This window comes from Biomphalaria glabrata, chromosome 9 (genome assembly GCF_947242115.1).
Source record: "Biomphalaria glabrata chromosome 9, xgBioGlab47.1, whole genome shotgun sequence".
Classification (NCBI taxonomy): domain Eukaryota; kingdom Metazoa; phylum Mollusca; class Gastropoda; family Planorbidae; genus Biomphalaria; species Biomphalaria glabrata.
In genome coordinates, this window is record NC_074719.1 from 46,492,834 (window position 1) to 46,511,226 (window position 18,393).

The window sequence follows — 18,393 nt, forward strand, 5'->3', positions numbered from 1 at the left end:
TTCAGAAAGTCCCTGACATAGCAAGAAAAGAAGGAATTAAATTGAAGCTATCAAAATGCAGCCTTAGAGTAAAAGAAGTAAAATTTGTTGGGCACGTCATTCCCAATAGTGGAATCAAGCCAGACAACTCCAAGATTGAAGCAATACACTCTATGCCATGCCCCTCAAACCGCAAAGAACTAGAAAGATTTCTGGTGATGATAAATTATCTTGGAAAATTCATACAAAATCTGTCTGATGTTACTGCCCCCTTGAGGGAGCTACTTAAACATGATAATGAGTGGATGTGGTTGGAACAACATCAGACACTGTTGGATTTAAATATTACATAATATAATGTTATCATAATATATAATGTAACAAGAAAACATAAAAATGCCTTTTACACAGTAGACTGCATTTTAATAATGAATGTCTAAATAGTAAATGTTAAATATCTTGTAATAGTAGGCTAGTAGAGACTAACAAACACTTTCTTGTCCGTTTAAATGCTCCCTTTATTCATGTTAGATAGTATATAGGCCTAAAAGGAATTCAATTATCCCCCCTATCTGCTAATTAGCACATTCTTTCGACATTCTTTTGACATGTCAGCAATGTGGGTTACTGGGTTACAATAACGAGACAGGCCTGACAAAACAATAACATTTACTGTCACAGTTGGTGGTATTTAAATTCCAAATATCTTTTAACATTGTCTCCTATTGGACTAATGGAATTAGTTTTCACCTTATGTTTCAGAAAAGTTTTTTCATCAAGTCCTATCTCAAACTTTTCTGCTTGTATTATCCTTAATGGTATCCTCATTTGGAACATCTTGTATTCCTATGCTTTTTTCATTAAATTTCTTCTAAAAGAACTTTATTGTACTCATTGTCATTGACATATGCATAAATATTAGCAAGTTCATGTTTGGACAAAAAGGTCTTTGTGAGACATCTTTAGCAGACATCCAAATGTTAGGAATTTTGTACATGCCGGGTTTATACATTATTTTGTCATTTATAAACACTTTAGCTGAATTTTCAAGCTATTTTACCTTTTGTTTAAAGCCTTTAAAAAGTATACAGTATTGCTTGAATTTGTATGCCCTTGAACCCTTGCCTACTGGACACTCCCATTCCGCTTCTAAAATGATGCCTTTTATTTCCATTTTTAAATCCATCACACACTTTCCTTTCTTCATTTGGGCGTATAGCGGTGATTTTTAGAAATACACAACTGTCAAAGTGGCCATACTTCAAGTAATCAATGTACCTAATTGTCACGGATGAATGTGTTTATGTATGTATAATCTATTTTTACAATCTGCGTGAATGACCGGAAGTGTGTTTTGTTTTCAAAGAGAGACCAGCGTGTGTGATATGCAGTAAAGCTGATTAAAGTTTTATATGTTTCATTTCGTTAACTAGAACTGAACCAGGGACACCTAGACGAATTATAAGTAGATAGAGTTATATGATAGGAAAGCTGTGACACTAATATTGGAAAAATAAAATAAAAATGTACTTTAAAACAAAGAAAAAGTATAAAAAAAACAACATAACATATTAATCTCTACAATCACTCTGTCTCTTTTTGTCTCTATCCCTGTCTCCCCATTTCATTTAACTGTGGTGGGACAGGACAGGACATTACCATTACTTGTCAAAAGTATTTGTGTGGTAGCATTATAATATGAACATCTTCCATTTAAAGACGAGAAAAAAAAACAGTGCCAGCATAACTAAACCACAGAAAGACTAGCATAAGTCTACATTATTATTTTAAAAATAATTTACCATTCGTTATAAAGTCATTTTGCTGTTTTAATAGCTGTATTGAACTGTATCAAATAGGATGATATGGATCTTTCTGTGACACCAGGCATTCTGCTTTGACATCAGTATAGTTTCAATCTGGAATGCTCATTGTGTACTCATCGTCAGTATCTCTACTTTTCCAAAATTGCTATTTCTTTCATAGGCATGTAGTCTAAAATATATATACACATGAAACAACTTTGATAATGTCAAACTATAAAAAGAAAGTTCACATTTTCAATTTATGCATTGTACGTCCTTGAAAAATTTCTTTGTAAGCTTGAATATCTAGAACCACATGATTTTTTCTTACCAGTCTGCCTTTAATGAAAAAAAAATTTGGTGGAATCATTTTAGAAATACTATCATACACATTTAGATCTATATCTACACTTAAGTCAATGACACAGTTACATTGATGATTTTCTCAATCTTTATCATTGGTGATTGTATAGATGAGCTCAATACTGCCCTAAAAATTATTAAGAAAATCTCCTGAACCCAATAAAATAACAAATGAAATGATCTGGGGACTTGGATCATAGGCCCAAAACTGCATACTTAACTTTATCAACCATACATGGAGAACTGGAGACATACCACAGGAATGGAGAACTGCAAACATCATACCCATTCTAAAGATCCAAAAAGTTATTGGCCAATTTCTCTAACATTTAACATTGGCAAAATGGCAGAAAAAAATATGTTTATTTGTTGCTTGAAAATGCACAAGCTGGCTTCAGGAACGCTAGCATAACAAATAACCACCTCTTTCGTTTTATCCAGAACACAGTAGAAGAGTTAAAAACAAGCACTATTTATAGGCAACAAGCCTATGATAGAGTGTGGATAAAAGGTCTTTTTTTGAAGATGAAAAAAAATGGGCATCCATGGAAAAATGTACAGCTGGATCAGGGCATTCTTAAAAAACAGAACCATCCAAACCTGATTTGAAGGTGCCATCTCTAGTAATAAAAGTTTGGAAGAAGGACTACCACAAGGTTCAGCCCTTAGCTGCACTCTCTTTTTAATCTTCATGAAAGATTTCCTGGACCTCATCTCTGTCAATAAGACACTTAGTGTAGATGACCTCTTAATTTGAACTACAGAGAAATATCCAGTGCTGATTAGATCCAAATTAAATAGAGCCCTTACAACTATTTCCACATATTTAAAATTATGAAAAATGGTAATAAAGAAAAGTCAATTTATTCAATCTTTAAACACAGCAATAAAACAGCAAAAAGAAACATTTTAAAAATTGACACACAGCCAATAAATAAAGAAAAAAATCCAACAGGCGTAAAATTAAACCAAAGACTTGTCTCTAAAACACTTTATGGCTGATTTAAAAGAAAAGGCAGACTTAACATAATAAAACACCTAGCAGGAACATCCTGGGAAGCCAAAAAGAAAACTTTAAGACAGTTAAACACTGGATACTTTAAGACAGTTATACCTGTCCAGATAGTCACCAACAAAACCTATCAATCATCATTAGACACAATCCAAAATCAAGCCTTGCATCTAATCAGTGGAGGTATGAGAACTATTCCCACAGCAGCCCATGAAATAGACTCCAATATTGAACCTCTTAAGTTAAGGCGCAATAGAGCAGCATTAGAAGCTTTTTGAAGTTAAAAAGTTCCCCATCTTGCAGCTTCCTTTTCAAGCTGTCTTTCATCTTCTCCTCTGCTAATTGGTCTAGTATTTTTTTCTGGATGCACTTGCATCCTCCTTCTGACTGAACCCATCCACAACATACTTTACAATCACATAGCCTCTCAGAACTCCATCTGACAAACTTCTTTCCAAGTGACATCAGCACACATACTGACCTTAACTCAATCCTGATATTTCTTGAAGTAATCCTTCAGAATGTTTTGTGACAGTACAGCAACCAATTACACTTAGTACTTAGTTTCTAAATAAACTGTCATGCTGTGTGCTCAAAGCTTAATGACCTATTCTGTGTACTCCTGTATCACCAGTCATAAGTAGTCAGGTCTCTACTATCACTGTCCAAAAATGCACATTTATTATGTGTAAACTATGTACTCTCTAAATGTTATTATGCAGATTATAAATGTTTCGTATTACTTCTGCTAAGTAAATATATTTACCACTCATTTGTTTTTAGTGGTGATTTTAATTATTTTGTTGGAAGGTGGTTTTTCTTTAACTCCTTTAGCAATGATTCTTTTTATATCTCTTAAAACTTTCTATAATATGCTGTAAACTTCTGACTAACCAATTTTCCCACATGCTGAGTAGGGTGATTTTTGTTATGCTGTCGGTTGTAAATGACCTGAGCTAGTCTGTTAATTTGTTATAGTTATAATTTTTTATTTGTTAATTGATGATTGTTTTCTTTAAGTTAGTGAATTGGGGATTTGTAAATTTTTTATTGTGAAGGTATTTCTTTTTACCCGGAGTATTGTTAGCTTATAGTTTGATTGTGCTTCTGCGTTCAGAGAGATAACAGCAGAGATTTTGTGAGTTATTTTCTTTAGTTCACTCCCACGTTTGAACAATACATTTCTATTTTCAAGTTCCAAACTCTTCTCTTAATTTACTTGCAGACATTAGCATCTGATTAGCTAAAAATTATATTGTCAATTCCATCTGAAATAGGAAGTCACATATTGTTCTTTTGGCTATTTATGTTTTTTTCAGCCATATTAGTTGATCATTGCTTCATTATTAACATTGAAGCCTCTGCTGCCTGGCCATGTGAAAGCATCAGCAGAAAGCAAACATATTTCCGCAGATCCTTATATTCTGTTTGTCCACTTCAATGCATACAACAAATTTTTTAGAAGATTGAAAGATTGAAAACTGAGTTGTGTTAGATATAACTTGATGATACCTTTAATTGTAGGCCTATTGTGTTTTAATGTTCATGCTATCATACTTGCTGTCAACAACCCCTCACACACCAGACAAACAAACAAACAAACAACAAACAAATTTCTAGTTACTTTAGACAACTACAATGGTCGGTAATAATTGCTTTTGTTTGAAGCTATTTTAAGCTTAGAACCAATATAAATTTGATTAGAAAGTTTCTACATTGAGGCCTGAAAATCAGTATCTGTCATGTGTAAATGTAAAGATATCCAAATGTAACTAGGATCCGGGTTTCAGAATGGGTTTATTTATTTACGCTCTCCAATGGTATGCACAAGAAGTTATTCCAATATGTTGGCTGCAAGAACTGAACAAAGCCATCTTGTCTGTCATTTCTTCCCCCCCCCCCTTTTTTTTTTATAGATCTTCTTGTTTTTATATTTCTTTGGGTTAAGCTTACTTGCTTGTGAGTTTGGCAATCTATAGTACTATCTATTTACCTTTTAGAACTCTAAATTCATAACTTCATTTTTTTTGCAACACATGGAAGAAAGCATTAATATGAGCCTTAGTAAATGTGAAACTAAGGGAGACTATTACAACATAAGCAACTGTCAATCTTTTTAGAGGTCCAATAACCATATCTATTTAAGAGGATTGTAAGATAACTATGTTCTATTGTAGGCTGAACTTTTGTGACTTGTATGGGAATGAACTCTACAGTCATTTTCAAACAAGGAAGCAGATTTTTGCTTGTTGTCATAACAAATTTTCAATAATGCACATTGATTTTAGTTCAGCAATTTATATGTAGCCAAATAGTAGAATTTTTTTATACACTGTCATATTAAATATCTTTTATATTTTGTGATATGTAAATATAATTTTTAATTATGTTTTCTTTGTATTTTATATCCAGAAATAATGCAATAAAGACTTTTATAACAAAAATCTTTGAGTGATGAAACTTTTTTTTGTTTTTTAAGCATGTTAGCATCTAATTAACTAATTATTGCTTCTTACAGAAGCAATTTTGCACCTAGAATTAGACAAATAGTTAATTATTATGATTCATCAATTAAATAAATTTTCTCTTATATCAGGCAATCTTTGAGCTTGAAATCATTAGGCTAAAAGTTTAAAGATAGGAAGGAAAATATTAATCATTTTCAAATTATGCTTCAATAATATTATTTTTCTGATGTTCTCAAGAAGGCTAATGTTGTAGAAAGAGAAACTCAACACCATGATGGTCATTCAAAGTTTAATACATTTGTTCTCAAAGGCTTATTAGGGTAAAGGCAGTCGTATGATTTAAAAGTATATACTATAAAACAAATATAGTGAAAGACATTTATATCTACAAAGAACTATGCTGGAAGACATAGTTAGATAAAAAAAAAATGTACCAAATATGATCTTCCAAACTTTTAATTCACTATTTTGTTTCCCTTTTAGTTACATTTTAGTCTTACCAGTGCTTGCAATATAAATGTTATAAATATATATGCAAACAAAACTAATTAGTAATTAAAAATGAATACATTCCAAGCATAAAATTTCAAAAAGCCAATTCCATAATTATACATTCATAAATGGCTAAAATTACTTTTGGATGTAAAGTACTTTATGTAATACCAATCTACAAGTTATCACAGTTGGTCTGCATACAAGGCTGACTTGCAGGGATCATAAAAACAATTGGTCCATTCTACACTGCCATCTTCTTGTGTAACTATCATCTCCGCATGGAATGCTGTGTCTGAATCACTGTCATAGGTCTAAGGAATAAAGTACAAGTAAAATTATATTAAAAACATGCAACAAAAAAAAAATTACAAACTCGAGAAGCCTTTATTCATCAGATGGTAGCTTGGTATGTTAATTTAGGAATATTGTTATGATAAATCGATGCTTAAACCAAGCTAGGCATCATTCACTGCCAGAGTTGGTTTGTCCCAGGACTATCAACATGTACCCAGTATGAAAGAATGAAACTTGTACTAACATAATTTTTTTTTGACTTCATTGTTTTGTGATGTAAAAATTGGAATATAATGATTTGCTAGTCATTTAGAACAAACAATTTTTTCAACTACCAGTACATATATAAACTGACCTGTAAAAGTCTCAACATTTCCATCATGGCGGCAGTCATAAACTGAAGCTGTTTGGTGAACAATGGAACAGACATGACTTGAGAGTTATGTCTCTTGAATGTAAACACAATAGTTTGTCTTTGATGGTTCACACACCACATCATTAGGTCATACCAAGTAAACTTGCTACTATTGTCTACTGAAAACAAAAAATATTTGAAATTAAAGAAAATATTATTCAGCTACATCATACATAATGTCTTGTAGCATATTTCAAAAACAGGACAATTTTACACAGAAGAGAGGTGAAAAAAAAAACTTTTTTTTCTCTATTTCAACTAAGCTATTTTGAATGACAATTTGAACAACAATAACACTTCTTTTTACAGATTAAACATAGTAAAAATTGTATATTTAATTATTATTGACAATTTTGTAATTTACTCATTTTCATCTTCTTATTATTGATAATAAAACAGTTTTAATAAAAGCTTTAATAAATGTCAAAATGTTCACTCTATAATGAATGCTTCTCAGTTGTAATACCTAGCAATATAATATATATATATATATAGAGAGAGAGAGAGAAAAGGTTTGCATACAATTTGCCTATACAAGTATGCTAGTGTTGCAGAAAAAAAAAATCAAACTTGCACTGGGGCTTGATATATCAAATACCAAAGACTGAGTTAATGAGAAATCCAGCAAATTCCTGGTTTCTGGAATCTTTAAATTTTTCATAGCTTATTTTCAGCTGCTATATATGAGTTGTGTTGTCATATATTTTTCCTCAGCACTGTGCTAATGAATGAAGGTAAATGTATTCTATTTTAAGCTGTGAGGTGTAAATGACTACCACTCTGGAAAGATTCAACTTCACCTATCTTTTAGTCTGTTGAACCGTTTGGGCACCATACATGATTTGTCGACCATATTACTCCATTCCGCTGTCTTTTACCTTGGATAGAATCTCTTTAATGACAGTCCATTCCTATTATGTTGTCTTCCCAATCGTTTTCTGCTTCTTTTTACCCTGGTACTTTTTCCTCATCAAAGGTCTTTGTGAGTCATGAGAACCTTGTAAAATATCCATAATCTCTTTGTTTGTGATGTGGTCTTTGTAGGTGATACCTAGGATCTTTCTATAGCATCTCAATTCCATAGCTATGATTCTCCTCTCTAGTTCTGCAGTTAGCATCCAAGACTCGCAAGCATACAAAGAATGTGGCCATGAGCAAGGAGTGCATCAATCTGATTTTAGATTATTATTATTATAAAAAAGCTTTGAGCATTTCAAATTTCTTCAGTTTTCTTCCAAACATCAAACTATGTTATAGTTCATGCTATTAGTACAATTGATACATATCCTAAGCTTCATAATGGTAGTTAACTATTATATTAGTCAAGCAAGAAAGCAATGTCTCTAGATGCATGGTTTCCATTCCAAACAACAGAAAAAAAAAACGATTAAATAAATAAACTTAAATAAAATAACATAAAAATCATGGAACTCTCCCAAACACAAGGTCAGTGAAAAACATTTGCTTAACACTGATATATAATATTTTGTTTCATTTAGTAGGCCTAATTGCTTTCAACAATAAACATTGCTCAACTTTTCTATCTTAATTACATCCAAGAAAACAAAAGGGAGGGGAGGGACTTGCAATGAATGCAAACATACCCCCAATAATGGGTTTAAACTCTGATGAAAATATTTTATTACTGTAGTAAAAAAAAATGTTTAAATTTAATTCATTGTCCTAAGATCTTAAATAGCACCCCCCCTCCCCAACCTGACTGTCCAGTGGACTAAGTGTATTCTACTTCACTTGGCTTAGGAACACTATAGTGCTATCTTATGAATACACTCATGGAACTTAAGTTTGTCAGATAAATGAAAACATTATGCTGAACAGATAGCTGTGTGGTATATGTGCTTTAGACTGATGTACACTCTAGTACACCTGTTATCCCCTCCAAGCAGAAGGTTTGGGCTAAAGGAATCTCAGCTTTTAAAATAGATCTGACTAAAGTTGTTTGGAACAGAAAGATAAAAAAAAAAGAGGCAATCAAAATGAAAGAAAAAACAATAAGAAAAAAAGTGGGCTGAGATGCAGATACAAAAAATGATAGCGAAGACTTGGTGAGAAATGAAAAAAAATGAAGAAATAGACTGCAATAAATATAAACTGATAAAGCAGCAGTAATAACAATAGTGTTGCATCTAACACACACAAAAACTCTTTTGTTTCCTTAGCAATGAAATCATTATATAGAATTGATCCACCTAACCATCTGTGTGAACGCATGTTTTGTTTTTATAGATATTTTTAAAAATAAGTTATAATGTATTTTTTTTAATGCACAAATAGTAAGGGATAGGATAATAATTATTATTATTAATAATAATACTATACCATATATCTATAGCCTTGACTAATCATGGCTAAGTAAACTTTACAGGTAGACAAAAAACTCATCAGCGATCAATTGAAATTGTCAATAATCATAATAGAATTATGTCAGATTCAAGTACATAAAAAACAAACTACTCAGGGATGACACTTAATGAAACTTTTTTTTTAATTTATAGATTAAATCAAATGTTTAGTAATGCATGCAGGAATTTTTGTCTAGTTTAATAATTTAAGTTGCAAAACTGTTTCAATAATCATTACTGCCATAGAAAGGGAAACTTCGATGGTTTTTCAAATTATTGTTATTGACATATTTAAATTCTGGGTGAAAAGTTGTAATCGTTAACATTTTACCATTTTTTATTTAAATGCTTAGAAACATTTAAATTTAATAAATTAGTAAATTCTTGACATCTAAAATAAAAATAGGGTTATTTGACATAGTTAAGTCAGGCATGTAGATCTATTCTTAAAACATATTTTCATTGCTAACAAGATCTAGATACTAACTGCATAGACCAAGATCTATTTTTTTTACGGGATTGTAAACTTAACATGTATGGTATTCCGTTATACAGTATCAATAAAAAAAAATATTTTTACATGAAGGTAGAGATTTTTCTGAAGATTTTTATCAAGGGGGAAAAGAATAGACATATATAAATACATCCTTTTTATAGTGCAACAATTTTAGTAACACACATCTTTTATAGATAGTGGTGCTGAAACGTATAATAGATACCATCATACCAGTCGGTACTACTGATATCTAGGTCTACATCTACAATCTTTTAGATCTCAAAGCATTATAATAACTAACTAGGAGGAAAAAGCATTTTTACCCACACTTCTCCCTGCTGAAAAAGTAAATTAGGAGTCCAACTAATATCAACAACCTGGCCTCATATATGTTTTGGGCTATTCTGACAAAGCATAGAAACCCAATAAAACTCTGACCGTTTTGGATGTCCGAAAAAAAATCAATTACAAGTTATTATTGAAAACAGAATATAAAGAATAATGCATTCCTCATCTGTAATTTAAAACATGTATCAAAAATAGTCAAAACCATCAGAGTTTCCCTTTAAGAATTTAGAAATCTTACCAGAAATAAAGTTCAAACCAAACCTAGACAGGACAACATCAACAGTGGAGGGGTAGGGAAACTGAAGATTTAATAAGCTACAAGTTACACAAAATTCATAGTAGTGTGCCATAAAAATATTTAAAGCTATACAAGTGTAAAAGGAACAGAGTGTAAGGGGAAGTCATTATAAAAGGATGAACAAAAAAAATGCAGTCCTCTTCACAACCTTTCTCTTCATCATTCACTTACTTCCCTTTGAGTGTGTTAATAGTGTACTAAAGAGCTTGTAAAGATCTGCATGCAAACACAGATCTACAAGAAAAACGTGAACGCCCTATTGGACAAGGCTTGTTAGTATTTTTATTTATATAATTTCTATACAAAGAAAGTCATCAGTTTATGGAGTAATGTAATGTTCAGAGTTTTCTTTAACAGGAATGCCTGAGATCTAATACTAATGAAAAAAAAAAGATTCACAAAATATTTTTTCTTTAACAGACCTTAAAAAAATAAAAAATCAGCTGTCCCAAAAAATGTATTATAAACAAGAGTAAGACAAAATTAGATTCCACTGCATGCAAAGCAAAAAGTCTCCATTTAAACATCATCGCATTCTTTACAGCAGTCAGTATTGTATAGAAAAAATTCATTATCCCTTTAAATTTCAATATTCTAAGTGGACATAACTGTTGTCACACAATTATACAGTGAAATGCCGAAGAAACAGGAGAATAAAAATAATTTACCAGCTATTAAGGTAGACATTATGTCTCAAAATTTTCATGTCTATAAAATACAAGGCATGCTAGATGCAGTCATGTGTTGTACAATGGTCCTGGGTTTGAACTTTGTCCTTTGTCGTCCCTGACTTCCTGCGGGAGGTTTGGGCTAGAATGTTATTATCTTCAAATCCGAAGAAACATCTGAAACGTGTAAAACAATTTTAAAAAATTCTTACCACAGCGAGAACTGTAGGTAGAGATTCAATGATATTGCAGCCTGAAATCTGGATGCTACTGTAGCCAGGGAGGTTCTGACATAATTTAATGTACTGGCCATCTGCTGGGAAGTCTGGGTCAAGACAATCTAAGAAGTAATAACCTTTTGATTGAATCACTTACAAATCATATTCAATAAACATTTATTATAACATTTAAAGTAAAGTAAGTTCCCCTTTCAGACCTTGTGGTCTATAGGGCAGATGTTGTAAAGGTCATCTGTTTCTGAGGCCAATGGTTAACAAGGGTGTCAAGTGGCCATAACAATGACCAACTGTTTTTACTTTTCCCCAACTAATGTCAGGTACCCATTAGAGCTGGGTAGTCTCGCGCCCAAAGATCCCGAAAATAAAAATCCCAGTCTTCACCTGGATTCGAACCCGGGACCCCCGGTTCATAAGCCAAGCGCTTTACTGCTCAGCCACTGCACCTCCTATTATAACATTTACCAGACATAAAAGAATGAAAATAGATTTTAATATTTACCAAATAAAATAAATTTTAATAAACTTCTTTCACTAAACAAGTTTCCACTGGTAACATTCAATGAATTATTACCGGCAAAATGATGAACTCAATTGCAGGTCTAAATACAAATGTTTTGTGGACTGAAGTCCTGACAATCTTCCACTTAAACTTTTTAGTAAAACAAGATTCCAAGAGACAAGAAAAAACTATCAGAGCCATTAAAAAAATGAACAGAAATAATTAGTCTTATTAACTTGACAATAGTTTTAATGCTGATCTTTTTAACTAAACCGGGTCACTGGCTGCCCTTGTCTTAGAGATGGGGTGGGTGGTGGGAGAGCATTGACCTGATCATTTTGACTCTGGCCTTAAAAGTGAGTGTTCTGAGACCTTTAGTTTGACTTTGCCTTAAAAGTGTATGTTTTGAGACCTTTAGATTGAACTTACCTCTAAGTCTTTCTTCTTGTTCCTTGGTAGGTTTGAGTTTCCCTGGAGTAGCAAGCAAGAAAAATTTACAGTGAGGAATTTTGTACAAATATAAAAATACTAAAACAACACTCAGCTTGAGAAGAAAGGAAGAGACCATAGAAATACAAAAACTTAATTTATTTCTCATTTCAGTTTTCTTTACTGTCCCCCCTTCAACCTAAATTGCAATTGTGTGAAAACAAACTGTATTATAACAAACACACAAAACAAACTGTATTATAACAAACACACAAAACAAACTGTATTACAACAAACACACAAAACAAACTGTATTATAACAAACACACAAAACAAACTGTATTATAACAAACACACAAAACAAACTGTATTATAACAAACACACAAAACAAACTGTATTACAACAAACACACAAAACAAACTGTATTACAACAAACACACAAAACAAACTGTATTATAACAAACACAAAACAAACTGTATTATAACAAACACACAAAACAAACTGTATTATAACAAACACACAAAACAAACTGTATTATAACAAACACACAAAACAAACTGTATCATAACAAACACACAAAACAAACTGTATCATAACAAACACACAAAACAAACTGTATTATAACAAACACACAAAACAAACTGTATTATAACAAACACACAAAACAAACTGTATTATAACAAACACACAAAACAAACTGTATCATAACAAACACACAAAACAAACTGTATCATAACAAACACACAAAACAAACTGTATTATAACAAACACACAAAACAAACTGTATTATAACAAACACACAAAACAAACTGTATTATAACAAACACACAAAACAAACTGTATCATAACAAACACACAAAACAAACTGTATCATAACAAACACACAAAACAAACTGTATCATAACAAACACACAAAACAAACTGTATCATAACAAACACACAAAACAAACTGTATTATAACAAACACACAAAACAAACTGTATTATAACAAACACACAAAACAAACTGTATCATAACAAACACACAAAACAAACTGTATCATAACAAACACACAAAACAAACTGTATCATAACAAACACACAAAACAAACTGTATTATAACAAACACACAAAACAAACTGTATCATAACACAAGAAAGAAAACAAAACTAAGCTGCTATAGTGTAGTAAAAATACCTGTGGGAGATAAACAATACACTAACCCAAGTTAGCTAATCCTAACATTTCTTACAAATACCAACACACTCTGGATATTATTTACAAGACATTTTGTGGACTAATAAGGATTAAACAGCACTGACTTTAAAATATAAAATGAAAAACAAAACTGTTTCATCTACTTGGACTTTTGTCTCCTGATCAACAACCTTTTTCTAATTTCAAAAAGTCATTTAAACTAAATGGCAATCAAGTTGATGGACTAAACTATTTCTCAATTTCATTGTATTAAAATCTAGAGTAATAGCCGTTTTGTATGAGTGTTTTATTAGCTTTAAACATTAGGGATGTTCCTTTAGAAATGAAGATTATTAGGTCCTAGTCCAAACCTTTGCTATGAAGTTTCCTTGTAAGTACCAGCATATCATAAAGCATAACTAGTGTCATTGTGCTATGAACTAAATTACCTGTAAGTATACCCTAATGCCTAACTGTGCCAATGTTCTATGAACTACATTACCTGTAAGTATATCATAAAGGCTAACTGGCGCCATTGTGCTACGAACTACATTACCTGTAAGTATATCCTAAAGCCTAACTAGTGCCATTGTGCTATGAACTACATTACCTGTAAGTATATCCTAAAGCCTAACTAGCACCATTGTGCTATGAACTACATTACCTGTAAGTATATCATGATGAGCTTGGAAAAAAATCAAATTTGTTGCTACTGGATCTTTTTGGATTAAATTTCTCTCTTCTTTCAAATCAAAACACCATTTTTGGAGGGATAAATCTTGAAGGACAATATTAAACATTATGTAAGCTCTTGGAGAATAATACAACACTAAGGGGAATCGTATATATATATGTCTCAAAAAGTAAGATATATATGATATAAACCCAAACACATTAAACTATCTCCATAGCCTCAAGAAAATATTTTTAATGTATATAAATACATATATATATATATATATATATATATATATATATATATATATAAATATATATATATATATATATAAATATATATATATATATATATATATATACTTGTTTAAATAAAATAAGCTTAACTTAGCAAGACAACCTCAAACAGGTGAAAGTTATTACCCTGTTGATCGTCAAGGATTATGTCCCCTTTTTTGAAACATCGGATTGGTGCTTCTAGTCCTTGACAAATTACAAAATGGCAGAGACTTTCTTTCTTCAAACCTAAAAAAAAAAAATTATTCAGACAATTAAACGCTGCTGGTCCCAAACTGAATCAGCAGTTGCTCTTCTGAACACATCAGCTGTGTGAAAAGGGGGGGGGGGGGGGAGAACTGCAGTGTGAGTAACATCATTCCCATCATAGCTAAATCCCAGGCATTCTCATTTCTATGAGATGATCCACAGTTGCTTTGAGAATGAATTGCCCATAGGAAGACACACTGACACCTAGTAATAATTGATCAAGACCTTTAAAAATAATTAGCCTAGAAGAGAACATCTGACAGCAACTGGGTTCTGAAAAGGGCTTGGGATAAAATTTCTGACCAAAGTACAGTACCCCACCTTAATTTTCAAATTCAGAGAATATGGATCTAGAAACAATGAAAACACAATTTTACAAACAAGAATAAGGAGTTACAAAAAAAAATGGACCTAAAAGGAACATGTATGTCTATTCACACAGGAAATTAGTAAATTATTAATCATAATGCTTCAACTCAACTAAGAAAAAATATTTAAACACCATTTGATAATCATTAACTTTAGAAACAATCCTGTTTTATTTTTTATTTAAGTAGCAAAATACATAAAACCATAACTTACATATATAAAAAACATTAGATAATTAATTACCTGGTAATCAGAAATAATTAAAGATTTAAAAAAATATATTTTTCAACAGAGCTAACACATTAGAATTTCTTTTCCTTTTATCATTCAAATATGGAACAGGATTCCCAAATTAGTCAATAAAACCACTGATGTAGTCAAGTTTAATTCTATATCAGCATGATTAATGAGATTTTTATGTTGAATTTAAATTATTTTTTTAAAAAAATTCCCTCTTTCAGCTATATTGTAGAGGGACAACTAAGTAATATATGTTGACATTTTTGTAACAAGTTAATCCTACCTAGAACATCTCCAACTTTTCTTAAAACATCACAAGAGAGAACTGTGCCATTTTGACTGGTCAGTGTCACCTGGGAATGTTTCAAGCCAAGAGTAAAAAATAAGGCATTTTTTTTAACAAATCATTTTTAAAAAATAAACAGGAGAATTTATTATTTAAGTTCTAATGAGCGTAGGTGGCATTTTCTTTTATCAAAGTATAAATGTTACTTCATTTACATTCATTACTAATTCTAATGAACCACAAAACATGAAGCAGGCATAAATAATAAACATCATGAAGTGTACTGATTAAATGATCCATCTAGATCGTCTTCTATTTCCTGGTCATGTGGTATGAGCTTTAAACTGTCCCAGTCCTGATGGCCCCACAGCTTCAAACCCTTCTTCTTCTTCCTTCTAATTTTTTATGTTAGAGCGTTCAGATGACTAGACCAATATATGAGATGAACAGCGCAGTGGTTTCCAAATCAGGGAGCTCTCCATATAGCTTTCTTCAAACCCTGTGTCACAGACTCATTTGAGACTCACTGTGACATAAAGTGATTTCATAGTCACTTGATAATCTCATGCCTTTAGCATGGAAAAGTTATGGGTATGTAACTGACTACGAAGTGAAAACCTCAGTAACTTCTTGGCCTTTGTAGACTAAGGATGTATACCTAATTCTCAGCTGCAATATGTACTTTCTTAAGTTTAGTTTATTCTTAATATGGAGTAGTAATTGTATCTTATGATGTTGATATTTGTGCCTTGTGGCTAGATTAGCCAAGATACATTTATTTAATAAATTCATCGTCTGCCACCACCTGCCTTTATTCAGTCTATTTAGTTAGATTTGTCTAATGTGCAAGTAATAAGTTCCTCACAGTAGCAGAAGTAAACAAGTACAAGGAGAGGAGAGACCACGTCCATCAATACAATGTAATGTTGAGAAACTACACACTTATAAGACCCAACAGCTGAGTTACACCCTGCATGCTGCCATTTTCCACAAAGTTTCAGCTAGGACTAGGATGTAGATTCTAGATCTAGTAGCCGGAGTTATAGACTATATTACTAGCAGTACACACCGGCAACGCCTGTTTATTTGTTCCTAGGCTTTACATTGTTTGAGGGGTGTGGTGGCTGAGTGGTTAAGCACTTGGCATCCGAACCTGGAATTTGAATCTCTGTGAAGACCGATTTTGAATATCAGGATTTTTTAAGGCGCCTCTGAGTCCGCCCAACTCTGATAGGTACTGAATTTAGTTGAGGAAAGTAAAGGCGGTTGGTCGTTGTGCTGGCCACATAACACCCTGCTCGTTAACCATTGGCCAAAGAAACAGATGACCTTATCATCATCTGGGGATTCTGCCCTATAGATAGCAAGATATGAAAGGGGAACTTTACTTTTTTTTTACTTTTACTAGACTTTTTATTGTTTATTATGGCCGGAATACCCCCTTCATTTTTTTTAATTTTAATAATCGGCCCACATTGATTTTAACGGCCCACGTTGATTTTAACAATCAACCTAACATTGAGTAACATGATACTTTTTAGCCACTTTAAAGTACTTAATTATAATTATATTACCTAATCATTTTAATTTTATAGATCTAGTATGTATTAGCAGAAATATTATAAATATATTCTTTAATTATAATTATATAATATAGATCTTCTAGAATAATCTAGATATACCTTAACACCAGGAGTTGAAGTGTCAAACGTTTTTATGGTTAATTTAAGCATATTTTGTAATTCCATGGCCATGGTAATATTTAAATTTAAGTCTTTACTACTTTACTCTTTATCATTTAGAATCTAAATTAGATCTAGTTATCATCTAGATCATTTTTTTTTTAGATCTATCAAATAATCAATGTATCATCTATATCTATGATCTAGCTAGATCTGGGTGCTAGCAGTGTAGCAGGCATTAGCAATCTATTATTATTATATTCTATACTGTCTATACTTCTTAGCCTTAGCCATTATAAATTATACTTAACTTAATTATTATTATACTTAGTCGACTTAGACTTAGTTATACTAACTTATACTAAGTCAAGTTATTAGTTATACTAGTTATAGTATAATTTTTTTAATTTTAATTAGAATCTATTTAATAAATTTATATTATAAATATATCTAGATCTAATAGATCTAATAATAAGCAGGTAATCCTGTAGATTAGCTTTTTTTTTTGTCTATTCATACGACTACAATCGTACAGGTATACTACTGAACCGTATCAATGCTGTGCTGACTTAATAATAATAATAAGGGGTGTAGTAAGAGATTGAGGAGTGCAGTACGTTTCCCGTGGATATATATATATATATATAGTTTTATATACGCAGCCCCAGCTGCGACCTACATATATTGCCAAAACCAGTGTAGACATTTTTCGCCGTCCGTGATGATTTTTATATGTATTAATTGTACTGAATCATAATCCATAATTTAAGCTAAAACCTTTTTAAATTTAGCAAACACGTAGCCTAAAGATCTAGTTCAAAATAAAATCTAAAGCATTTTATAAAGAAATAAGATCTAAAGTACTTTATTAAACTAGTATGCTCATCCCTGTAAAAACGCTCTCTGTCGCCTTAACCACTTGACATCAAGGAGCAAATATGTCCTAGTCCTATGGAAGTCGACCCCGTGGCATTAACTTAGGTGTAGCCTTACATATCCAAGCCAATCTATGGGGTCTACTGATGATCACCACTCTGTTATTCGCAGGCCTCCCTCGTTGGTGATTTTGTTTTTCTATCTTGCTACTTTATTTTCAGAATGAGCCTTTAACATAGAGTTACCGAATCAGAAATCCTATTGGTACGGCGCCTTCGACGGAGGTCACCATTGATAGCGCACCATACTGAGAACACGTGGAAGGAAGCGAGCAGTCAGTTTTAAGGTAGCCTTGACCCCCGTACAAGGAC

At 31.9% G+C, this 18,393-nt stretch overlaps 1 protein-coding gene across 2 annotated transcripts; it reads right to left on the reverse strand.

Moving 5' to 3' along the window:
• Nucleotides 1-6,224: 6,224 nt before the first annotated feature.
• Nucleotides 6,225-17,381, reverse strand: LOC106053459 (uncharacterized). 2 transcript variants are annotated; one of them, XM_056040785.1, is made up of 9 exons: nt 17,147-17,381; nt 15,462-15,531; nt 14,447-14,548; nt 14,013-14,126; nt 12,172-12,213; nt 11,217-11,344; nt 10,277-10,337; nt 6,772-6,947; nt 6,225-6,433 (listed from the first exon to the last, which is right to left on the reverse strand). In XM_056040785.1, exons 1-9 carry the CDS (start codon nt 17,216-17,218, stop codon nt 6,305-6,307), a joined length of 894 nt encoding a protein of 297 aa, XP_055896760.1. In that variant the 5' UTR covers nt 17,219-17,381; the 3' UTR covers nt 6,225-6,304. The 2 variants fall into 2 exon arrangements, with proteins under 2 accessions (XP_055896760.1, XP_055896759.1); XM_056040784.1 differs by having other exon boundaries at nt 6,772-6,950; nt 17,147-17,373.
• Nucleotides 17,382-18,393: the final 1,012 nt, after the last annotated feature.

Coding starts and splice junctions, on each gene's coding strand:
- LOC106053459 (XM_056040784.1), bottom strand. CDS start 17,218: ATGGCCATGGAATTACAAAATATGCTTAAATTAACCATAAAAACGTTT. Junction 14,127..14,446: donor AATCCTTGACGATCAACAGG/GTAATAACTTTC, acceptor TTGTCCTTCAAG/ATTTATCCCTCCAAAAATGG. Junction 6,951..10,276: donor TGGTTTGAACTTTATTTCTG/GTAAGATTTCTA, acceptor TTTTGTTTTCAG/TAGACAATAGTAGCAAGTTT.